Genomic DNA, 26,934 nt, shown 5'->3' with positions numbered 1-26,934 from the left:
GAAACAGAAATCCTATTAAGAGACATTTCTCCCAACCAGTTATGGTACATTCTTCTCTCTTGTTCGTCACAATTTTTAAAAATTTCAACTGAATTCAAGAGAAAAATACAGCTTAAGTAAAACCGAAACCAAAGAAATAAACTCCCACCCTAAACTTCTGTGAAATATGTTTCTCTATTAGATTCATGCACTATTAAAACGATACAGTTGACACAATAGTTCCCTTGCGTATTTCCAAGGGCTGTGCCTGGCTTAGCTAAGCAGCTCTTTGGGGAGAATGACTATAATTCAAAGCACTGCAGGAACAGCTTAAGATCTCTGTGTTTGCTCATACATCTGCATGGCACAGAGCAGAAATACCTTTAGGTTCTGAAAACAATACATTCCCTCATAGTTCTCATTTTCAACAATATCCCTTGAACAGCTCTAAGCCAGCTGATGCATCCTCACATACCGTATCCTAAGAGGAGCTAGCTTGGTTACCCAAAGCTCTTGCTGTCTACGTTGCAGGTGAAATTTTGATAACATTTAAGCACAGTTCTGCCCTCTCTTAAAAAAATGTTGAAAATGAAATACAATTTTCTGGGTTGTGGTATACCAATAAATGGCTTGCTTCTCTCCCATTCCCGCTTCATATCAAGGCTGGCCTGACTTCATTCATTCTGTACTGATGTTAAAAAGTTGGAGTTATCATACCATACAATTTTATAATCTTGATAAAACAGTTCCAAGTTCTTAAAGGAGATAATTGTTCCAAGAAAAGTTCCAACCATACTAGATAGCTTTGTTTAGTCCTCATATTTCAAACCTACACCTCTCTTGTCAGATCAGCTACAGGGGGGGAAAAAAAAAGCAAAACCAAAAAGCCAAACAAGTAACAGGAAAGCAAGCAATTCTGCTCAGAAGCACCAACTCTGTATACCTGTATTAGGAAAGGCTGGATGGCTGAGGAGCTTGCTTACATCGCGGAGTAGCCAGGCACAGGCATAGTGGTCAGACCATGTGTATTGCTCACTGTGATTTACTTTACTTTTCCACAGAATCTAAACACACAATGGTTAGGCCAGCACGTTCATATTTAGTAGAACTATATTTACACAGAAGAAACATTTATCTGGAATAAATAATTCTTTCATTTACTTATTTGTGGTGTTTCATCAAAAGAGCATTCAGTGATATATTAGTAGTGTCACTGATAATAGTATTCAGCTGCTAGGGGCAGATTAATGTTTTCCCTTGAATGCTCTAGTGAGCAGAGCTCAAGAGTTTCTGCAGTTCATACTAATGGACGAGAGTACCATGAGAAGTTATCTAGACTAGAAGGGACCCTCAGAGGATGCTTATTTTACTAATCTACTCTTACAACCTTTCAGTCCTGAAAGTTTACATTTTGGCACCCCTCCTCCAGTGTAGAATAATATATTTCAGACTTAAGATTTACTCCATGCTCTCACACAGTATTTAAAAAATTGAGTAACGATGTAAACTATTAGTGTTGCTGTTACACTGAAACATTTTCCATTTTCCTGTTTTACTATTAGCTGCATCTTGGTAAATACAAGAGACTGACTTAGATACTGTGATATTTTCTACTACGTTCTACGTGTACCCGCACAGTATATATTTAGTTAACCACTTCCAAGAGCTCACTAAAATATTTAGGAACAGAAATAATCCACGACACATTGCAAATGTTAAAAAAACCCCACCAAACAACAACAAAACCAAAACCCAACAAAAACATACAAAACCCATGACAAGAAAGTTTCCTGAACAGTGGATGTGGTCCAAGAAGTTCTAGCTAAATCTTTCAGTCTGGCGTACTGCCAGGTATTGACTGGTACCACACAGACACATAAATGGGCTTCAAAAGGGAATCAAGGACCAGACTGGAATCAAGGAAGAGGTCACACAAAGATGGCAAACCTCTTCCCATAATATATTCAATAAATAGCAGTTTTCTTAGTGGTATCAGTAAGTCCAGAATTTAATCCTCTAATTTTGAAGGAGTATATAAAGGTTCATGTTACTGAAAGAGAAAGAAAATGTAAACCATTTGAATAGTATTTGATACATAGGAAAGTTAAAGCTTTTCATATTATGTAAATCAAAAATGAAAGTTCAGTAATATTCTGTTCTAGCTATAGGAACAAATCTAGTTAAAATTACATAATTATGCATTTGTTAACAGCACAAAATAAGAAAATTTGAAATTAAAGTTTGGACCAATTCAAAATGCAGCTGATAAATTGAAAAAAAAATTAAACAAAAAAAATTACCAGCTTGCCCTTGGAGTCTAGGCATTCACCAGAAATTTAATTACACTACAGACAGGACTACAATAGATGTCAACACTGGCAAGGCACAAAGATGTCTGGGAACACAACTTTGTGCAAGACTGTACCATGTCAGATAGTTTTGCAAACTTCTCCATACTAGCTGAATCTAGTTGTTGTTAAATTTCTCATGAATTTGAAACAGAAAATTTTAAACATCCCAAGTGACAGATCTCAGGGCTCTTGAATATAGAAATATTAATGAAGTGACATTCAAAGATACCGAGATTCAACTTTTAAAATGTTATAACACTTCCAAAGAAAATAAAGCCTTATACTTTCATTAACAAATATCAACACGGCACTCTGTCTTTGCATACTTCTATACAACTATTTCAAGCAAATAAACAGAAAGGAAAATACATGAGTCCTGTTCCATAGACCTGGCAACTTATCACTTGGTAAGGTGGCGATGGGGCAGGGTGGGAGGGAAGTAGGCAGTACAATCCAGAGACAAAACAGAAGATGGATTGTGAGAAGCCATACGGGTTGTGGAGAAGTCATTTGAAGGAAGAGAGACGTGATGATGGAGAAGTGGGCAGTAGCGAAAGACAAAGCAGACCATCAAAATGACAAAGTTTAAATTAAATGGTTTTAGCTGGGTTGAGGGGAAGACAGGCAAGTAGCAAAGTATGCTTGCCTAAGGGAGAAGTCATATCCAAAGAGACACTTTTTTTTTTTGCATACGCACAGACATCCACCTTATCCCTACTAGCCTGATTGCAGATGGCCTAGTCATGCAGTCCTCAGAAAGGTAAAAAACAACGCATAGAGAACATCAGCTCTCTTGTCTTCCGACACTACTCGGATGCACAGAGTCCACCTGCAACTGGCACATCATCTGTCCTGGGAAATTGGCTCCTTGCTTTCATATGCATCATTATAGGCACTACAAATATTTACATCTACATAACACATACTTCCTGTGCAGAACTGATGCAACAAGGAAACAAAAAAGCAGATAAGGCACTGACTGGGGACTTGTTCTACTGTCCACAGATCAGGCTGGTCATCCTTATACCAAAGAAGAAAAAAAACCCCAATATAAAGTCTTACTTTCTTGAAACAGTACAAATCAGCCATCAGAGAATACTTGTGGTTGCAGCTCTGAACCTCTTCTTTACCTGATGTCCTCAGTGAGGAAGTACATTCCTGAGATTCCTCCTAGAATGATGTATCACTGCTTTGAGCCTACATTAAAGCTTCCTTCTGCCAGCTGCCTCCTGCTCTCCACCTGAGGCTGGCTCAACCCTGTCACACCAAGAATGTATTTATAAATTTCCTAAAACACATTTGTTTTAAAAGTCGTCTTCTCAAGACCTTCACAATTTTAAACATCTCTCATTTGCCATTGCTTTCAGTGGATCTGGGCACTTACTAAGGTATTTTCAAAAATATATTCACGTGGTTATTGTAAAAATCTTTGAAAAGGCAGAGCAGCACCCTGCTAACTACACCACCTTTTCCGCACAGAGATGGAAAGTAGTACCTGGGCACTGGGGTACAGTTCTTAGACTCCAGAGATTTACTTCTGATATGCTCAGTCTCAAGGCTGTGGCTCCCAACGTTACACTTCTCTGATGTAAAAAACCCCAATCAATACTAAGTTCACATACCAATATGTTGCAATGTAATTAAGGAAATGGATTTTTTTGTATTCTGAATGTTACATAAGTGACTTGTGAATTTTGAAGGTACAAGCAGTATTCTGTTTGCAGGAGCTGGCACTGTTTTAAAGCAACCTGTTACTGTACTGTGTCACCACTGTGAGCTTACATATACACAAATAGGTATATATAAACAGAATATATATTATATATAAATAATATACCTTTATATAAATGGAATCAAATGGCCTATTTGTTTCTAAACACAATTCTACACAATAGCTGAAATCTTAGGCGTAACTAATCTCTAACTCAAGCCATACTTTAGATATGCAAGGATATTTGCTTAATAATTAGTTGGAACAAACAGAAAAATGGTAAAATCAAGCAGAAAAACAGCTACAGAACTAGGTATATTGCATGTGAGCTAGTCCTGTTCTGGAACATTTCCATGTTGTAACACTCTCCCTATAGAAGACTCCAGTGCAACAGTGACCGCGCTATCCCTGCATTTTTCAGCAGCGCACTCACCTACATTTTGGATGCGCTACCTGCCTACCTGCCCCTCAACCTCTCAGTGAAAATACATATGCGATAGTTGTTCATATTGGTAGATGATTATTATTGTTGTTTTCAAATGTATGTTTTCTAGATTTATATGAGGATAGACAAGCTGAAAACATGGCTTGCACTTCAACCACAAGGTAGCAGCGTCGTGACAACCCTTACCTGAGCTTATCTCGCATCCTCCGATTGCATTTCATTGATATCTATTCCTACAAAGACATGCTTCACTTATCAAGTTTCCCAGGAGTCAGAGAAGCCTGTTTGTGAGCACGGTGCTTAGCAGGGCTCTTTCAGACATGTATCATATGGCAGGTCCCAGCACCACACTTTGCTTTGAGACGTGGAGCAAATGAGAAAGTTGTACAGAGCTTCTGAATAAAGAGCAAGAGAGAAATCTGATGTGTTTGTGATAGATGCCAGCACATCTCATCATGGCACGCTGACTGGCACATGAACTTTCTGTGCTTAACTAGCCAAGGTTTTACAGTCCAGCTCAGTTCTGATGAAGGTATAATTAACTGATCCGCCGTGAGTGAATGCAACCACTGTATAATTAGGTTTGGACATAGTCTCTGAGATAAGTTGCAAAGCTAAGAGGCCTTCTCTCAGTCCTTGGACAAAAAAAAGTTTAAAAAAAATTCAGAAACTAGCATGTAAAGTAAAGTCAATATCCGAATCTCAAAACAAATGTTCACAGAAGTAAAAGGAGTACAAAATTTCATAGAAACTTACAACACCATCATATGGAAAATCTTAATGTTAGCAGAAAATTTCACCCCGTGAAAAAATAGTGAAATGATTCCAAAACAAGTCATATGTCACATCTGATAAACTTTTTACATTAAAATCCTTGCAGGTTCTTAACAATTAAACATTATGGCAACATACGTCAAGGAAGTTTCTGAACATAATCACATCTTCCAATTATATACTGTTTAGAAAATACAGATCACTAAGATACAGAGATATTTTCAAAGTGTTCATTCAAGTGTTTTAATTATTATGGAGTTTGACAACACTACTCCAACATAATGCCTATAGTGCTTGGCTAGTAAATCCAAATCCGCTGTTGAGAAAAAAAGCAGACGATGTGACCCTGAATCACATACTAGCAATGTTTTAGAATACAGAAAGCCTTCCAAAATGAGAAGAGTTGCAACCATTTTAAAGTCAGGTTTCTTTTACAGAGCTCTCAAAAGAATTTGTTTCAAGAAACAGTTGCCTCACTAAGCTGATAAAAAAAACATAGTCCTGGCAAAAGAATCATTCCTACTATTCAGTATGGTATATTTTCTACAACTACTTCAATTCTACTACTTGGCAGGAAAACATTTAGATTTTTATTGTAGTTCTACCTTGTAGCAAAAGAATGTACGAGGCCGATGCTAAATAATCATGCACTGAGCTTTTAAGGTTAGATCAGAGTTTTTTCTGTTGGTTGCTTTTTATTTGTTTGTGGGTTCTTGTGGGGGTTTTTGTTTGGTTTGTGGTGTTTTTTTGGTGGTCTGTCCCGTGTCTCCCCCGCCCCAGCTTTATACACAGCAGATGAAAATAAATGCCAACTCCAGACACTGGAAAAGATGTGCGAACTATCCCTTTTGCTTCAGGACTACTACCATGAGATAAATGAAACATTAGCCATCTGTAAAATTCAAACACGCTGGGGAAAATATAAATATAGCATCCACATTTTGAGAGTCATGTGCTTTGCTAATAGTTTAAAACAATCCTAAGACAGGATGTATCAGTTAATCTGCTTTCCTATACAGTTATTAAAGTAAATGTGATACAGGAGACAAGGAGATTCATGAGAAGAATCGGACATGTAGACAAAGAACTCAGTGTGGGCAACAAGTAAAACCAAACGCCTCACACTGCCACTTCCAAATGTTCCTACTAAACCATTTGCAGCTAGCAATACGCTACATGAGCTGTAAGAGGTAAAAGGGCCCAAAATATATCCCAGATATGTATGTCCAAGTTTACCAGCTGACAGCTAGTTTGTCACTGAAGATATTTAACCCAACAGCAGAGTTTGAAGAAAGGATAAAGTAAAGGGTGAATCAGACCCAGCAGAAACTGGAAAACTATGTTTATAAAAAAACCAAGATGTTGCATCAGGAGTGGCAGAGGCCCTTGCTGAGTTAAGGGCTAGCCGAGATTGAACTACCCTGCTGATCACAGGGATCAAGAGGCAAAAATCCCATTGAAGCTCTGAGCTGGCAACCACTGCCTCCTACACATTTAAGATATGGCTTATCAGTTTGTCATAGTTTAACCCCAGTCAGTAAAGAGCACCACGCAGCTGCTTGCTCAACCCTCCCACCGCAAAGGGATGGGGAGGAGAATGGAAAAAGCCTCATGGGTTGAGATAAAGACAGTTTAATAGGATAACAAAGAGAGAGAATAATAAAAATAATAGTAATAACAATAATAAAAAAACCCAAGTGATGCACAAATACAATTGCTCACTGCATGCTAAAAGAAAATAAAACAACCCAATGCCCAGTCTGTTTCCGAGCAGCGATCCCACCTCCCGGCTCGCTTCCCCAGTTGTACCCGGAGCATGCCGTTCCATGGCAGGGAATGTCCCTGTGGCCAGCCTGGGCCAGCCGTCCTGGCCGTGCTCCCCCAGCTTCTGGTGCACCTGGCAGGGCACGGTGAGAAGCTGAAAAGTCCTTGCTTAGTGTAGGCACTACAACTGCCTAGCAACAGCTAAAAACATCAGTGTGTTATCAATGTTATTCTCATCCTAAATCCGAACCACAGCACTATACTGGCTACTAGAAAGAAAATTAACTCTGTCTCAGCTGAAACCAGGACACAGCTGTCCCACACTACTTTGTCAGAGAAAAGTAACTCCACACAAGTCCAGCTTGGTCTACTTGGACTGCATGTAGTGATCCACAGAAACTGCTGCAAGTCCTCCAAGCATAGCTGTTGATCCATGAAACTGCAGCATGCCACTGAGAAAAGAGTGATGCTGCTTTCATTTGTAGCCCATAGTCCCACTTCAAGCACCAAACAGGACAGTAACTCTGCATAAGACATTATCTTGTGAGAGAGTTACAAGATCTATGTCTAGCTGCTAACAAGTGTTGGCTCAGTATTTTCTAGCTCTGTTCAAAGACAAAGCAAAATCACCAACCCCAAATCAGAACACATCACAGTATTATGCATTATTTTTTGGCATTTCCACTCTAACCAATACAGTGTTTCAGTATGATTTGCTGGGGTTTTAGAAGGATTTTTTACCTAACAACTCAAGTTAAAACATGTTGCTGTTTGAAAAAACATCTAACAGTAGTTCAGATAGGTATTCTTATTAATCAGACAACAAATTTAAGTGGTTATAGACAAATGACACTAACTGAAGTCAAAACTAACTGACTATTTAAGCTAGAAAAATACAAGCTGGCCAAAACCTCCTTGTAGAAGTGTATTTTGAGGAACCTGAGGAAGAAAGGGGAAGCCTCGAGAGTTTCAAATTCTCATTGCACTACGCCAAATTAAACAGTACATTTACATTCCGATTCATTTTCCTTCTGCTTACTCATAAATAAATGGATGAAAACAGTACTACACACAGTTGAAATTCTATCAAGTGGAAATAATTTCCTGATTTTTCATCTCACAAAAATTTGGCTTTTCATCTTAATTTGGAAAGAAAACTAACTTTGAAATATACTGATATTACACAGAATGAAACTGCTGCTTTTCAGAGTATGTTTCAAAAGGAGTATCCTCAGTGGTTCATAAATATTTATGCTGGTATAAAGATAATTAGTGTATATATCAGAAAAACATTCCCCCATCAATTTACCTACTTTGTGTATTCATTGTTTCAGAGTCTTCCCCCCCCCCCCCCCTTTTCAACTTGTTCATTGTTATCTTTAGGGGTTTGTGTTTTGTGTTTTTTTGGTTTTTTGTTTTGTTTTTTTTTAAGATACTTTTACATAAGAAATGAAAGAAGGTGACTGCTTGATTTAAGACTATAACCAGACACTTGAAAGCAATTTTTCTAAGTGATGGTTATTAGTTTTAGCATATTTCCAAAGTGATAGCATAATAATTGTATGGTGACAGCATAATCTGTTACAAGATCTCTGCTCATTAGAGTCAATCATAAATAGGATGCCTAAAGCAAGATTATGTGTATTGTTGGATTTTGTTTTGGGTTTTGGTTTTTTTGTGGTGCTTGTTTGTTTTGTTTTGGTTTTTTTTTCCTACGTTGAAATGGATATTAAAGCTTGCAAGTTTGTTTTTTCAGAAAGAAGAGTTAGAGATCAGTAGTCAGGGTCACTGGTACTTTGCCATGCTACAAAAGGGGCAGGTTTAAAGAAGAGTCACATCTGCCTCATGATCAACTGAACTACTTATGACTATCAGTCAGTATATCGAACTAAGAAGTCGATTGTTCAGTCATGGAACAGAAAAGGAATGGTGCAAAGTGAAACGCCTTGCCTGTCTGTAAATAAGATCTAGTAATGAAGGTGCACAAAAAGTACGTATTAACGAGCAAAAACCTCCAATGATGCAGTTCTGGCCTGTTCAAGGCAATAATTGCCCTGGCGTTCTCTCTCCTTCTCACTGGAGTAGGGACCAAGTCTCACACAGTTTTCAAAGAGTTATTCTGAACTTTCTGCAAGATATAATGTGTCTGTCAGACTGAGGGTGACTGCACCTGCATGATGTTACAAATCAGAATTCATTTACAATCATTGAGATGTGCTCCTTCCACAAAAATACTGTGTCTCAGAATGCTCACTACATCAGTTCCTAAAATTTAGCATAGATTTGCAATCGCTTCACGTGGACATTATGTATACAAATGTTTTACATGGATGGAAGTGTTACAAAATTTGATTTTAAAGCATCTTAAACCTGATCCTCAACCTATCTTTATTCACATCTCAAAGTATTAAAAAAACAAAACAGGAAAAATTAAAATATAATAGCAACATAATAATTGTGTATTATTAGAATACTTTTATGACTGTTCACAACACCAGAATAGCATAAAGAAAGGCTGTAATTAAGAACCAGTCTCCAAAGAGGGTTAACTTCTAATACTAATCCACAATTAATTGCATCAGACACTGAGAACTTCTGATGCCATGCTTTTAGACTATAAAAAGCCCAAAACCAAACCAAGTTGTTGTTCATAGCATAATGAAGCAGGTCGCTGTTTGAGTAACTGAGGATGGTGCTGCCAGTATGGGGGTGTGTGTGGAGAATGCAACTACTGCGAAGCCTAGGGCAGACCATTATGGGTGCCCTGATGAACAAATGAGCTAGATTTAGAAGTGTGATTTAAAGATAGTCTCGTCTCACCTTTACATTAAACCAGTGTCAGCACAATTGAGAAACAGGTGAAAGGAAAAAAAATACAGGGAAAGAGAAAATAGAAGAAAGAAGAAAAATGATTTAGCAGGTTTAGATAAATCCCAGCAGGCAATTGCCCAGCTGGCAATAGCTTTGGAAGCTGAAGTGAAACATTGCTTCTCAGATAAAAAGAGGACTTAGCGAATTGGTACTGATGGCACTTTTGCTACAAGTAGGAAGTAATTTATAAAATACTCCCCAAAATCTGTAAGATTAGAGAACAATTGTCCAGTGAGGCCTTCATCATATTTTTGTTTGCATGTAGGGAGACAGAAAAAAAAAATAATCTTGCCATATTGAGAGAACAGACTCAAAACAAGATCATAGAATGGGTTGGAAGGGACCTTTAAAGGCCACCTAGTCCAACCCCCCAGCAATGAGCGGGGACATCTTCAACTAGATCAGGCTGCTCAGAGCCCTGTCCAGCCTGACCTTGAATGTTTCCAGGGATGGGGCATCTACCACCTCTCTGGGCAACCTGTTCCAGTGCCTCACCACCCTCATCATAAAACAAATTTCTTCATTAATCTTTCACATTCTCCTTCCCTTGTACTTCTGAATAGGGCATGCCTTAAAGGAGCAGCTTAAGAGACATCACAAGATGGACAAGATACACTGGCTTAAGTGGCATTATTCCCCTCCTCTTCCTTCAGGCAATCACTCTCACTACAGGCAGAAAGACTAGAGAAAAGATTTTGGACATCTGCTGCTGAATAATGTCTTGATGAAGAGCTTTTAAGAGGTACTTAGAGTGTCATCAGGCAGAGCTTCTGCCAATTTTGTTTTTCACCTACCAATTTTCAGGTTTTAGTATAGAAAACTGTTCCAATAACTAGGAAATCCAAGAACCACTCAAGCACTCCAATATTTCCTGATGATTAGTGTATTACATAACTCCAGATACATATCAGCCCATACATTAAGAACCCTAGTATGAAGTATACGTACGTGAGCTGAGCAGCATGGGGTCACAAACAGAAGCTGAGGATACCTGCTAGACTTCAGACTACTGGTGATGGTTCTTGCTTTTTTTTTTTATTTAGAAAACCCTCAGAAGAGGTAAAAAAGTTTAAGAACTTTCTATAAATAACATATAGTGTATCTGTTTTAACATATAGAATTGGATTGACAGCATGCTTTCCACCATTTACCTTGTACTCCTTAAATTTATGAAAAGTATGAACATTTCTATAAAGAATTCACCACATTGCTTCATGCCGTCAGCTTTTATGAAGGAAGACACTATTCCGTATGTGTTATTCCTCACCCAAATCCAGCAGGAAAGCTGCATTTATATTGACAGGAAGATGATCTCCGAGTATATAGTTAGGCTAGGGACTGAGACACCAAGAACGAGCAAAGTAACCTGCCTGAAGTGACTGGCATATAAAAGACAGAACAGGTAATTATGGGTTTGTTTTTTGGTTGGTTTTGTTTTTTACAACTCCAGTTGACTTCCTGACTTTGAGAAAAGATCAAATAGAATTTTGCAATATTAAAAAGAAATCTAACAAACTCCATTTGGGGGGCTTCACCAGGAACCAATTGAGTGCTCTTTCTTATTGGCCTGGTGGTGCAAGTTGCAGAAAAGTTGCATTTTGGGCAGTGTGTCCTCGCAGCAAGTGGGGAAGGGACGACTCTGAACAAGTGTCTTCATAGATCAGAATGCTAACTTTTGTCTAGGGTCTTTCCCATAAAAAAAGGAAGGTATCATCAAGATTGGTTATCTTAATACTCATGGTTTTTTCCAAACAACTTTGTTCAAAGACAGCTAGGAAACAAGTAAATAGATGTAACTGAATGGACTGGCATGGTGAACCTATGAAATTCACCTTCCAAATAAAAAAAAAATAAAGAGATTCGCTGTGAGCCATCCCATCTCTTCATTCCATTATATTGTGCCTCTTTATTTGCAGATTACAGCTATCCCTTCTGGTTTTGAAATTCAACAATTTTCTATATACACAGATGCAAACATGACAGTATTCATCTTATACTTGAAACATTTAAATTAGCCTTAAGACCTGAATCAGCTGTAGGCATAACAAAGCTGGGAGCCTTTCAAGACATAACTAACTAATCATTTCAGGTTTTCCTTGTGACACCAACTTAATAGAAACGAAATAAATTTACACTGATAAATGAGAATCAGAGCAGGAATTATTTCTACATTACATTATGGCTGCTTAAAACATGATAAAATCTTAATTTGTTTTTCAGGTTTTGAAACAAATACTTCTGAACCAGCTGTATAAAATAAGCAATCTCATCTAAGTAGCCACCTCCAACTTTTTTCCTTAAGCAATTTTTTACTAAAAGAATATTTTAACATGTACTGCTCCTTCTCCTACCCCAAAGTTTCATGTAATTGCTAAAGTTTATTTTGTATGCATGTATTCATTAATTATTTTAAAACATTATTTCCAAAAATAGCACTCCATTTCACTGAAATATATATGCATTCAACGTACTATATTTCATGCTGTCATTGCACTGTAGTGATACAGCTTTCTTAGGGTCCAATATGAACATGTACTGCAACTGTGGTAGGAGGCACATAATGCTTTTTGTGTCTTTAAGGCAAAAATTCTTTGTCAAAGGAAAAAGTAAACTTTGATTTCAGAAAAAAAAAAGCCTGCTTCAATGTCAGAAAAGTGTTGTGTTACAACTGTTTGAGGAAAGCCAAATATGTACAAACACTAAGATGATTTCTCCTCTCCCCCTCCAGCAATCTGTATGGAAATTCAGAGTGACAAAAGCAACACACAAAACAGAGACAAGAAACCATTAGAGATTACTTGCACAAAGACATTTTGAATTGGACATATGAAAGATTTCTCAGTAATGATTTTTCATTCCTTTGGGTTTTATTTAAAAAAATAAACTTGCTGAAGTGATAAATGCTTTGCATGGATCTTCTTTAAAAAAAAAGAGAAAACAATCCTCTGAAACAAGTAAAATTACATCTTTATCTGAAAAAAAATTATTTGCCAATGTCATTACTCATTCTTTTTTGTTCCATTTCATTCTTTTACACAGCCACACTATGCTGGTAGCTTATTTCACTACTTGTTTTCTTATTTAGACCATAATAGGAACATTTTATTGTCACAAAAAAACCCCATATCCTTTGAAAACCTGATACTGCATTGTAACAGCGAGAGGGAGGAACACAGAGACAGGACTGAACATGAGACTAGTAAAAACTTGAGTCTAGCCTCTTGATATCTTGGATACGGCTCACATCATCCCTTTACAAGCCAGGAGATGAAAAAATCTTACAGAAAGATAGATACGCTACAACTTCTAAACCCAATATACTCACTACTGCTTCCTACAGGCTTTTCTCAATATATATTCCTTGAAGAAATACTTCTAGCACGAGCATTTCCATATTTACAGTTAAGCACTGAGGACTAGTGGAACATAAGCCCTTCAGTCACACATCATACTGTTTTCTGTCACTTTTCAACATAAAACAGAAAACACCACAAATCAAAAAATCACCGAGAGAATATAACATGTAGACAGCTCCTTTATTAAGATAAATTTTATTTATTTCCACTGGCCTCTTCCTGTATTTAAGTTTTCAGAGACAAGCAATGGATGTAGTCCTGTATTCTTATGTGCAGTGTACAAACTAAACAATACCCTTCCATGTAGGAAATAAAACATTAAAAATAGTCTTTCTTGGCCTACAAATATAAATGCAACTAGTAAGTATGAAAAGGGAATGTCACAACCTTCATGAAAACTTCAACTATGTCTAGGTTAAACTCCAGAAAATTATGACTATTTTAAGTTAAGAGACTCCTTTCTTCATAATTTTTAATCAAGACACCCACTCCCTTCCCATAAGTAGGAAGGCAGGATATCAACAAATAGCTTACTATATTTCTAAGACTAGTCAGCACCATAACAAGAGCACAGCATTACTGATTCCCCCCCCAACCAGAACAACAAGTTTCACGTATTGGAGAAGTCTGCGCAAATAAGGCAAGTTCTCTGTACACCCACTGAAATGAACATGTCAATATTCTGGCATACTTATCAACTTATAGGCTTTGAATAGTCGTATTAAATTTGACATAAAACGGTATAGCATAGCTTATAGCATAGCTTCTAAAACTTAGGATTAAATCGGAGAGTGGGGGGTGTGTACAGGGGGGTAGTAACCTTCATGATGAAACCAGAAATAAAACGGAACTTCAAACAAAAACACACACTTTAGTTGAGATTATCATAGAATCACAGAATGGCTCAGAATGGACCTTCAAGATCATCTAGTTCCAACCCCCCTGCCAAGGATGGGGACACCCTCCACTAGACCATGTTGCCCAAAGCCTCATCAGTTTGGCTTAAGTTCCAATTTCTCCTTTCAAAAGCACCTGCAGGCAGGAATAAGAATTACCTCAAATAACACCTCCATTACTTTGCTCTAGGTCATCTTTACTTCTCTGGTCAGTGTAAATCAGTGCTTCAGCACCCAGATGCTTGCAAGTATGACATGTATTAAGATAACAGAGTACATGTAAGGCCTACATTACGCTAAAAAGCAAATTTAGAAACAAGGTAATCTAGTATTTCAAACATACTATTGCCATATAGAATATTTTCAGTAGTACTTGCTATGTTTTGGGGTTTTTTCCATCCAAAAGAAAAAGATAGAATTGTTAGCAAAGAGATGAAAAGTTAGATGACATTTAAAGTTAACGAACTACTCACATATTCATAAAGGTCTGCATAAAAGCTGCCTAAGTGCACTAAACAAAACACAAGGAAGAAAAAGCACAATATCACAAAGACTTATTGAAAATAAAGCATACATTTACACAGTATTGTGGTACCTATAAATAGCTCGTACTCTCACTATGCTAGCTTAGATGAAAGAAAAAAAAAATCTGAGTTATGGAATTCCATCAGACTTCTGCACTTTTCCCTTCAAGCAAAATTATGTACAGTTCCTCACTTTCTAAAATGGTGGCAGCCATTATGAACTACAATAAATAACCAATCATGAAAATAAACAAATATAAGAACAAAATCTCAGCCTGAACCAAGTTCTTTGTTTTCAAAAGGCCACAAACACATATTCCCCCAGTCCTAGAGAGAACATATGCACAAGAGACACCTATGCAGAAGTCTACAGGAAGGGGAAGGAAAAAAAAAAAAAGGTGTCACAATCCCAATGTTCATACTTTTCATAAATTTAAGGAGTACAAGGTAAGTGGTGGAAAGCATGCTGCTGATCCAACACTGTATGTTAAAACAGATTAACATTTTCCTTTAGATTTACTTTTTTTGGCATTAATATTTTGAAATAAGACCATATGTGTCCAAAAAAAAGGAAACAAAGCTGGTGAAGGGTCTAGAGCACAAGTCTTATAAGAAGCAGCTGAGGGAACTGAGATTGCTTAGTCTGGAGAAAAGACCACAGAGGGGAGACCACATTGTTCTACAACCACCTGAAAGGAGGTTGTAGCAAGGTGAGTGTCGGTCTCTTCTCCCACGTAAGAAGTGACAGGACAAGAGGAAATGGCCTCAAGTTGCACCAGGGGAGGTTTAGATTGGATATTAGGAAAAAATTCTTCACCAAAAGGGTTGTCAAGCACTGGCACAGGCTGCCCAGGGAAGTGGTTGAATCACCATCCCTGGAGGTATTTAAAATACATGTAGACATGGTGCTAAGGGACATGGTTTAGTGGTGGACTTGGTAGTGCTAGGTTAACTTGAAGTGCTAGGTGGACTTGATAATCTTAAAGGTCTTTTCCAATCAAAACAATTCTATGATTCATTATGAAGTCAAAGGTTGTGAGCTTGGGTTGCACAAAGAGCTGATCTATAATACAAGCATCAAAATGATCCAGGCTTTCCTGCAGTATTTTATTTTGTATTTGTGTTGGTTTTGGCTGGACAGTTAATTTTCTTCATAGTTGCTAGTACAGGGCTGTGCTTAGGGTTTGTGCTGGCACCAGTGCTGCTAACACAGGGATGGTTTGGTTCCTGCTGAGCAGCGCTCACACAGAGCCAAGGCCTTTGCTGCTCCTCACACCACCCCACCAGCCAGCGGGCTGGGGGTGCACAAGGGGTTGGGAGGGGACACAGCCGGGACAGCTGACCCCAACTGACCACAGGGATGTTCCATACCATATGGCATCACGCTCAGCAATAAAAGCTGGGGGAGAAGCAGACATTCAAAGTGGTGGCATGTGTCTTCCCAAGTAAGCGTTACACGTGATAGAGCCCTGCTTTCCTGGAGATGGCTGAACCCCTGCCTGCCCATGGGAAGCGGGGAATGAATTCCTTGTTCTGCTTTGCTTGCATGCACGGCTTTTGCTTTCCCTATTAAACTGTCTTTATCTCAACCCACGAGTTTTCCCACTTTCAACCTTCTGATTCTCTCCCCCATCCTGCCGGGGCAGGGGGGAGGTGAGAGGAGTGAGTGAGAGGCTGCATGGGGCTTAGCTGCCAGCTGGGGCAGAACCATGACAGTATTAGAAGTTAGCCTGATGAAAAAAAACTGATGAGCTTAGGGACCTGTTTCATAGTCTACGGACTGACTCAAGTCAGGAGTGGATCAATAGATTACTTGTAAATAATATCTCTAAAAACATGCTAGTTAAGCAGCTAGCATTCAATGGAAATACCTTGTTTGCAGGACTTGCTCTGAATTTCACAAAAAGATAGAAATTACTACCCTAATTGAGTAAAAGTTCTGGGCTTCTGGCCATAAAAAGACTGCACTCGCACTCTCGGCTTTGTGAATAATCCTCTGTTCTCCTTGTGATGTTAAGTCACTTGTCCTGTTTCTCCTCCAGCCCTGCGCTTTTACATAATACATTTAAAAAGTAGGGTTTTTTATTCAACAAGACATTCCAACTCAAAAGGTACATGTTCTATTCACCAAAAAAAATAATCTAACAAAATTAATTTTCTGTTCAGCCAAACCTAATTTTACCCTCTTCCTAAATTCCCTAATTTACTCCACTATAAATTCCTCCTCTCCCTTCTTGAGAGCTTACTAAAATCAGTTCTATATTCATACACAAGATTAACCTCATAACACTTAACTCTGAAGTAAAACTAAAATACCTCATTTTCACTGTATTTTTATCAATTTCCATGAACTCATGGAAATAATGTACCCTGAATTATGTACAGGAATGCATCTTTTCAGTGAGAAAGATAAAGTGACTGTCCTGGGTTAATGGAGCCTGCAGCTCCACTCCAATACCAACCTGATTGCATGCCTCCTCCATCCCCACATTCTCCTCGTCTGCCTTCTACCTTGCACACGTTTCCTCCCTCCAACACCAATACATAGCTATCTCTCTACAACTGCTACTATATAAAAGCATTTTTCCACTAAATCTCTCGACATATGGAAGCACACCAAATGGGTTTAGAGCGCTTTCAGATTTTCTTTTTGTAAACCTCAACAAGGTTATAATAAATTACAACAGAAGTGTACTCCAAATAAAAGCGTGTAGTCCATGCTTGTGGTGATAAATTCTAATGACATTTGAAGCCTACAGTTTGAAATTTCAAACTGAAGATCTCAAAAGACATTTGAGAAAGACATTTATAAAGGATGTTTTAATATGCTTTACTCTGCAGAATATACAACTTATGAAAATTTGCATAGAAAATACCTTGCCCCTTGAAGATCAATGCAAATTCAACTACAATGTTGTTTAAATTCATGTTCTAGTAAATTTTTGAACATTGGATTGATGACCTCAGAAAATTAAGACAATTAGCAGATTTTAAGGTAATAAATATGGCGTGTGAAAATAAGAAGTTCTTGAAATCATAAAGGCATCTTTTTTCATTCCAATGTCATCACAGAAAGTGTTATCATCTCAGTTTAAAGTATGTTGATTTGGGGAATTAATGACACTACTGAGATGAATTCATTTCAAATTACCACAACTGCACATATTAAAATCCAAATTGGAATGTATGCCTAAGGATCTATTATTCAGACTTTACTAATACAAAATGTCACCTGCTCAGTCATGTCTCAAAACAACAATTCCTTACTGAATAACACATGGGGTTTAATTTTATTTGGCTCCGCATTGCCTGAAACCAGTCTGAGAAAGAACAACATGTCACCAAAGGTAGGGTTGCTGATTAACCAACTCTTATGCATGGTCTTACACCAGCTCACTACAGTTTTGTATTGATAAACTACTTGATTGGAACAAAGGAAAATGCAGTTTGTGTCACCCCTCCCTCTCTTTAAAAGCCAACCTACAAAGTACAATCAGGAAGAATTTTTTTGCTCTTTGGTAGGCTGTTTTGGACAAAAGAAATCCTTTTTTTTTTTTTCCCCACTCAGCCACGCAATTGCCTAGACTTTCCAGATTACTGAGTACACACAGACTGCAAAAAGTAGAAGACCCAGCTGGGTGTGATAAGAGGCTGCTGTAGCTTCTTTTCAGCATTGGGTGTTCAGAAGTAACTTAAAATGAGTACTGATAAATTATCAGCATCAAAATTGTATGAAGTACAGTGAGCAGTAGAGAGAGAAAAGACAAATTTTAACATAAACAACTTATTTACCACTGTTCAAATGGGGCATGCTTACCCTTTTTCCCTGCTCTTACACACAAAGTTCTTCAAGTGATGGCCTCGCACAGATTTAGTTTTTATCAGGTAGACCATTTCGGTATACAGCTGTCATCCAGGAAATGAGTGGCCTCCTGCACTAAGCATGTCATTAGCAATACTGATAAACTAGGAAATAAACATTATTCCACTCCTTTGTGACAAAGCAGAAGCTAAGTTCTGTGTGCAAACTACACGTTATTACGTTAATTTATTGAAGAAGGTACAACAGAGGGGAAAAAACCCAAACAAGCCTACTCTCTCTCAAAAAGGCAAACTATTATTATTTTTTTGTAATCTAAATGGAGACCTGGATTCTGGATTCCAATTTTATCTATAGATCAACTTAATATTTACATGAAAATATGATTTATTTTTTTTTCCATCCCTTCAGGTCTGCACCATGTCTTCCAGCCAAAGACCCAGAGTGTTAGAAGCAGAAGTCTACAGGTTACCTATAGTAAGCATAGGCCATCTATCATTCTGAACACATGCAGTGAGGGACCAAATCTCCATATGACTAAGAAAAACACATACCTATCTCCCCAAGAGTGCTTTCTGCTCAGAAGAGGGAACCAGCTAGATAACACCTTTTCAGAGAGAAAAAAAGTATGAACAAAAAAAAGGCATTTTTACATACCCTACAACATCAAGGCTCTTCTAAAGCCCTAATCATTAATGAAGAGTTCATAGCATGAATCAAACTTTTAAAAATATTTAGAATAATTACAACATGTAACATTTTAAAGCCCTTCAAGACTTTATAAATGGCAAACCTTCAAAGCATTTTGTTTGGATCCAAGTTAACCACCGCCTGGAAAGTGTTAAGATGACTATACTTAATTGCTTACATACTTAATGAATCGAGCAAAGAAACCTTTTTGTTTATATATATAGGCATACATATAGTGAAAACTGATTTTTATATATATTATCAAATTTACAAAAACTATCACACTTCCATACTAATAGGCAAGAATATTCTGTCCTCTACAAATATCTTAATTTTGGACAACATCTGAAGACTAATCAGTTTCTTATGTACAAACATGTGCATTTATATGCAAAACTCTCAATCAATTTGACATACATTTTTAAGACAGAGCTTTTACTACAGTGCTTACATTCTGAATTTAAAAAGCAAAGGAGTCTGACAGTGAGGTAAACTTATTGATTTTAAATTTATTTGAATTCAAGGTGAAGAAACTGAAAAGAAAATATAGTTTAGTCAGAATACTGTAGTCTTTAGATTTATCTTTAACTATCAAGTATTTTTTTTTTCCCATAAAAGACAGCTAAGTAAAAATAATCATGTCATCTATATATAGTTTAATTATAGTTTACTGAAAAGAGTTTCTGAACTCTGTAGCTATGGAGGAAAAAAACAATTATTAAAGAACAGAATAATACCTATGCTCTGCAGAGTTAGAAATCCAGAACACGTGAAAAAAGCTTTTCATAACAATAGGACTTTGTTATGATTTCTGTAATAAATTATAATTTTGAATGCTTGAAAGAGAAATTCCTCCAAACACCTGTGCTAGAAGTCTAAAGTTACAATACAGAGTGTAAATTTATAGTAGAGGCCTATTACTGTGATTGTTCTTCAAAACAACAGTAAAGCAAAAAGGAAGGCTGTCATACGAACAGAAATGGAACTCATTTCTAATATAACTTCAATATATTTATTTTACAACTTCATTTATTATTCTTTAGCAAGTCCTCACATCACACAAACTATTGTGTCAGTAGACCAGGTTGTTTGCACTCACACATGACGACAGAAAAGATGTTACTTATCTGAACTGCGAGCTGTACGAATCATACAAGATGCAAGGCAACAGATGGAGTCTTAAGAACAAAGCTCGAGACATTAGCAGAAGTCTCAACAGCAATATCACCATAGTTAAATGATGGTACTAAGCATAATAAAAAAAAAATCTGTAGGTCCCGAAATAACACAGGCTTAAAAATCAAATCTCTATAACAGAGAAAAACAACTAGAAAACTACCCATCCTTTAAAAAAACCCCACATCTTGTAACCGAAACAAAGTGCCAGAATGGCTTGATTTACTACAAATCCACTACACTAATAATACTGATTATCTGATACTCTGCAGACTTAAGACTTAGGAACAAACTAAGGAAACATCAGCATTACTCTGAAAGAGAGAAGGGGCACCACACATGACAGCTACCTCAATTTAGACAATTCTCTCTCCTACCCTGGAATATCCTACCTGGATTTCAATCCATGCAGATGGCTGGAGCAACTGTTGGTTCTTGAGCAGTTCTGAGGATGCTGTTGACTATGAAGGCTTCTGTTTCAAGGTTCCTGACTTGAGAAGCCATAGTGTGGGCACTGACATACTATCATACATATAAACTGCTGCTAGCAACCATTTTATTTATGTATTTAAATGACACACACACATGTATGGAGCTTTCTTCCATACCCTCTTCAAGTAGGAAGCACAATCAACTTCCCCAAGAGATTTCTACTATTTGGACATACATAATTTGTGAAGCGAAGGTGGGACAGAAAGAAAATTAGCTTTTGTGTGTGTGGTTTATTTTTAAATTATGAGACAGTCTCTCTTTAATTGCTTTTCTCCCAGTCACTCTAATGTGTTTTGAGCAAGTGTAGAAATGAAGTTTGTTTCAATCAACCCTAAATGAACAACAAATATTAACAGCTTGCACCTCTAGACCTTCCAGAAGAGACTCTCAAAACAATTAATGAAGTCTAATCTATATATTTGGATTCTTCCTCCATCACTGCCTGCCCTAAGTTGGGAGTGGGGGCATACAGGGTACTGTGGAACAAAGTTGCATGTGGTCCCTCACTACAGGAGAAGTCTATGCCAAACAGTAGGAAAGATTTTACATTACACTCTTCTTGTTGTCTACCTTAAAATGAAGATAATTGTTTCTGTCAGACTGCCATAAAATTAAAGCACCTGGCAGAACTTGCACCACAGAAAGCACATTTGCCAGGTATATTAGGTAAGCCTATTAAGAAGGATGATTTCAAACTACATATCTTAATCTACAGTCTTTACCAACTGAGCATTTCAAGGGTTATCATCAAAACCAGCTGACTGAAGGGAGCTAGTTTAAAGAACATTTGCTCTTGCAAGGCCATTTTTTAGGTCATGGTCTAAAAAGACATACTATCACCAGTGCACAGGAATAATAAGCATATGAAAGTTTATAGAAAAAAGTGTAAAACTTCCAAGTGATTTGTTTGCAACACGTCTAAGAAAACACCCCCCCCAGGTTTATGCTAAATAACCTTGCTTCTGATACAATTTCTTTTTATCTAGAATATGTAGCAATAAAAATATTTCAGAGTCTGTTTTAAGTAACGTTCCCATTTATATTGTAAGTTATGTTGTATCATTTTTATTTCAAATCTTTAATTCTTAAAGTAAATTGCATGCACATTTCCCACCCTGATATTGGTGCTACCGATACAGGTTTTGCATCATTCTTTTTCTTGTTTGTCAACATATTTTTGAATCCTTATGTTACAAAATGCATTAGTTAAAAAAAAAATCTAAACTTATTTCTCCAAAATACTCAAAGGAATAGATGATGTATAGGATTTAATTTTATTTTAAAGGTCAAATAGAGAACAAGGTCTCATCATACCAAACCATTAGAAAGAAAAACTTGGTTTAGTGCCTCGAAAAAACCCATAAGCATAGAGAAAGTAGATAAACTACTGTGTAAATGAACTAGTAAGTGGGAAAAGGCAACTTTGCAGATACATTTGACAATATTAGAGAAACAGAGGTAAATGTCAACCCAAACAGTAACACCATCAGTCAATGCTCATGATTGCAAAAAATGTTCTAGTTACTGCAAATCATTTTTCTAGCTTCTAGATATGTAAAAAAGTTGTCTTGCAGAGAGAGAGACTCGGTCTCTGGAGTCCTAATTAAGAGTTGTTTTAGTATAGAAAAGTCCTGAAAAATAGTGCTAGAGGTTCACGTAGGAACTAATCTCCATTTAAATCAACAGATTTGAGTTTAAGCCAATTTAAAATGAAGAAGGAAGCAAGAAAATGACTGTTAGCAAGCTGAAAAGCAATACCCTACAGTGGCATAAACCAGTAAATATTTGTGCTATGAAGAATCCCAAGGACCTAAAATGCTATTTAAGACCCCTTGGGCTAGATCTTTTGTCTATTCTAGGCAAGAAAGCAGCTACCTTGCTTGTCTAAATCTAGACAAACAGATGTATCTTGCAAGATTAGGAGAGAACATGGAAACGAGTTTACTGAAGAACTGGCACAGCTCTTTCCCATGTCCTGCAGGGTTTCCCTTAGTGCAGGGCACAGGCAATGAACAAGAGAAAAGAAAAATTAATATTAATGGCAAAGGAACAACTACAGTTGTCTACAGCTTTCTTCAGGGACAGGATAGAAAATGAAGTCAAAGGAAAATGAAGGGATGTACAGAAAGAACAGTTTTGTAGGGATAAGTTCAACTATTATGTTCAAGAAATATTTAAGAGTCTTTACACTGAAGTTACACGTTGCCCAGTGCCTAACAACAGTGATTGCTTTATTTTCAAGGTGAGATCAGAAGATTCCTGTCGCATTCTAGAAGTCTCATAACAACTTCTATTAGTCTTTGTTTAGCAATTGAGGAAGTAAGACTAAAATCTTAAGCTTTTTTTGTTATTTTGCAGGGGGTTAAATTGACAATAAAGAATTTCAGTCAGATACAAGGTTTTAAGGTTTTTATTTTGGATTTGTTTTAAATCTTCATTTTAGAGAAGGCAAAGATCTAGGTCTCAAGATATTTTTCCACATACTTTTCTGGTTTTAATTAAGTTAGTATTAGATACATATTGTATTTCAATATCACTACAGTTACAAACAAAACCACTTGAATATTAGTAGAGGGTTGTTTGTTCCCCTATTATTTCCAATAATTCACGGACGCTTAGCTGTGTAGGAGGAAACCCTTAAAGAAACAACACCTATACCTCTACTAAAGTGTTGTGCAGAAGAACTTGTAAGTTTTCTGATTTCCTACAGTTGTATGACATCTTCTGACCAGTACTGGCCGGTCTCAGTATTAAAATCTCTAAAGCAGGAGCTCAGTTGAACAAAGCTACAGCTACACTAAGATTGGTGCTCCCTACCTACTTTGAAAACAGAGGATCTAGACATAGCACAAGTTTCGAAACAATTGCTACTTTTTTACTATTACTATTAAACTAACTGGCCTTTCAGAGTGTTCATTCACTACAGCGGGACATTTATCATTGTCATGCTCGTTTTCAGCCAAGCATATGGAGTTTTTCCCTTTCTAGGTTAAGTCTTCCATGCCAGATGGGCACATGAAACCCCAGAGATTACTTGCAAGCTGCACAGAAAACTAAAATACAGACCAGAGGAAAGAATGCTCCCAATGGTTTGTGTTACAAGGGAGACAATTTACCGAAATGACAAAACTTTACTATTTGCATTTAAGTTTGCACACGTCATTGATTGCCTGTAATGGGATATAAGCAACAGAGAAGGAAAATAAAAGCCTCCAGTGAAAGTTAAACATCCAGAAACATGAAAAATAAGAACACCACCTTCCAGGATTTTTGCAGTGGTTTCTTATAGATACCTGTAAGAAGGACACAGAACCATCCAGTATGAAAAGTGAGAAAGATGGGAGAAAGCCACAATCAGTGGTCGGTGTTCAATGGGGCACAACTTCTCTCAACACAAATCTGCTTGCACATACAAAACACAAATGATACTCCAGCACAGGTGTAATTAAATATTATTGCAGATCTTCAAAGAGAAATTCCAGGATACATTTGAGAACACAGATTTCCACTCCTGACACAACATTTTTTTAGAGCAGTTTGTTTTTCCTTAAGGTGAGCAAAGCATTGAGAAAGCAGTGTGTTGCTTTAGTGTCTTTGTTTTCAGAAAAAGAAGGTACAAGACATTTATGGAAGGACCGAGAGGAAGCACAGAGGCCCCTGGAGTGCCTTCTCCAGGTGGTGTGAAAAGAGATTTCCACTCATTCCCCCAGCTCACAGGAGGCTTTCTCTTCCTCACTGTCAGCATTTGCTCAAAACTGAAAGTTAAAGAACTCATTTGTCACTGTATTTGCTTAACTAGATCGCATGCTGCAACATGCATTTTAAGTACACTGGATTGCAAACCTTCTGAATTTCTGTATTTTCTCCTCCAACATTTATTGCAATCTTTTCACCTTTTACATATAGTAAACTATAATGTAGTTACTGATATATCTGAGGTACTCTAGGACACACAATATTAATTGCTCAATCAACCTGCATTAAACACACTGGATTTAACATGCCACACTGAATTATTGATCATTTTTCTAACCTTACCAAGTCAATCTGGGGCAGTTTAGCTGATGTATTTTTTTAAACACCTGCTTCCTGAACTACTGTAGTATCACTAGTACACAGCACTAGTAGTATTGCAGTCTCACTAGTGCACAGAAGTGCACACATCATACCTTGCACATTTTAGTGCCTGACTACACACTTCATAAACATTTATTTATTTAACTCTTCTTCACTCTCGGGGAAAATTTCTGCATTTTATTGGAAACAATATTTTTACTAGTATACCATATACTGAATTGATTTGTTCTGTACTGAAGCAGCTTTAATTCTTTTTAAGAAAACCCCATTTTTTGAGAATTCTTCTAATACCAAGGAAGAGAAACGTATCAGTACAGGCATGCTGATATATACATCCAACAATCCCCTTTAACTTCATAATACAAAACATTTAACAATAAAAGTTGAGGGCAATAAATATTAAGCTAAAACTTCTATAATTTTCAAGTGTTTTGTTGTCAGAAAACCAAGATGGTCATTTACACCATGCTTTCAGCCTTTTTTTTTTTGCCCCCATGAAACTATTACAACTACTATACAGAACTTCTCACACCACACTACAGAATTGTGATTTTTACTATAAAGGACTATTTTATAAAGAGATTAAGGAACATGAATATGGTAAAGAGCATCAAGCATAAATAGCTTCAGCATTTTGTATAAAACTAAGAACAACATTCCACTTTTAAGATAACTATATGGAACTGCAACTTCCTCATTAAATGAGGTTAACTATCGGACATTCTTGTAGCAATACTGCTTAGGAAGCAATGCAACAGTTGTATTTTACAGCTTATGAACAAAAAGAAAGCATTGCTAACTTACTACTTCCCTGCTTTGATAGTGGTATGTGCCTCCTATCTCTATGATTTGTCTTTGTCTATCTCATTAAGCCCCTGCCCTTCAACTAAGAAGCAATGAAATATAAATCAGCTGATTACAGATTACTTCCTGACAATTAATAACTGAAATAAGCACAGAGTTACTTTTAGTAAATTCACTGTTACTCTAAAAAGTTTAGGACAGTAGAAGAAAGAATAGAGACAAAAGACAACCCAGCTGTGTAAGGCAAAGCTCACCACCTGACAAACTTCCAGAACAACAATTAAAATACTAGTCTGAGTTGTAAATCAGAGTAACCTGAACTCGAGCTCACCGCATTTTTAAAAGTTTTCTGTTACAATTAGAAACCACATTGATTTTATTTTTTTGTCTTATAATACATCTTACAGACAGAAAAACAATGCATATTACCTTTTCTACTAAATCTTTATAAAAGCATTTATGCTCCACACTCCAGCATTGTGATAAATACTGTGGATGTAAGATGGTGTCAGATCATTTTATTTCCCTGCCAAGCATTCTGTAGATGAGAAAATGAAAGACTTGTTCCTAAGATTACTTACCCATGAAGTTCAGATAGCTCTCTCCTCCAAGTGCATGAGTAATGAGACGAATCATTTTATGAAGCTGTATTCCACGATCAATAACTGGAGTAAGAGGCGAGAGCACACTCATGTTTGTATACATCTCTGCATCCATCAGTCGAAACGCCAATGTCTTATCACCAACAAGCGCCTACAACAGTTCAGAAAAAAAGTGAAGAAAATCCTTGGCTGTACTAGAAGTGTTTCTAACTTTCTTTAAAAAAAAAAAAAGTGCTCTATATCCTAAGGGGAGGACCTGGAAGACTGGCGAGGAGTCAAGGACATAGCTCGGTGTGCACGATCTAGTCCCTGTTCACGATGAAAACATCCCCCCACTGTCGATGATTATCAGGTGACAGTGACCCTAGCTTCCGCTTACTGCAACATCATATTCTGCAATGTGTAATCACATGGGCATGAAATACATAATCTGCTGCCAAAACGAGAAAGTATGTAAACTGAGGCAGGGACATCCCTGAGCAGAGCCTCAACTGGATGCCGGACCCAACTGTCTGCTGTCCCCTTGCAACATTCCACGAGGTTACTGAGGCTCCTCACTCCTCATCCTGGAGTACAAGTATGTGGTCAATAAACTAATAGCT

General features: G+C 37.2%; 1 protein-coding gene across 8 annotated transcripts in view; it reads right to left on the bottom strand.

The window, feature by feature from the left end:
- GBE1 (1,4-alpha-glucan branching enzyme 1) overlaps nucleotides 1–26,934 on the bottom strand; it is a 173,573-nt gene that overhangs the window by 35,556 nt on the left and 111,083 nt on the right. For all 8 annotated transcript variants that reach the window (XM_054806013.1, XM_054805983.1, XM_054805996.1 and 5 more), the window contains one exon: nucleotides 26,312–26,483. In XM_054806013.1, the coding sequence (XP_054661988.1) occupies nucleotides 26,312–26,483 (172 nt within the window). The remainder of the gene's footprint in view (nucleotides 1–26,311; nucleotides 26,484–26,934) is intronic.

The sequence above is a fragment of the Grus americana genome, chromosome 1 (genome assembly GCF_028858705.1).
Source record: "Grus americana isolate bGruAme1 chromosome 1, bGruAme1.mat, whole genome shotgun sequence".
In the NCBI taxonomy this organism is placed as follows: domain Eukaryota; kingdom Metazoa; phylum Chordata; class Aves; order Gruiformes; family Gruidae; genus Grus; species Grus americana.
The sequence above is the reverse complement of the archived record's forward strand: the minus strand, read 5'-3'. Positions and strand labels throughout refer to the sequence as shown.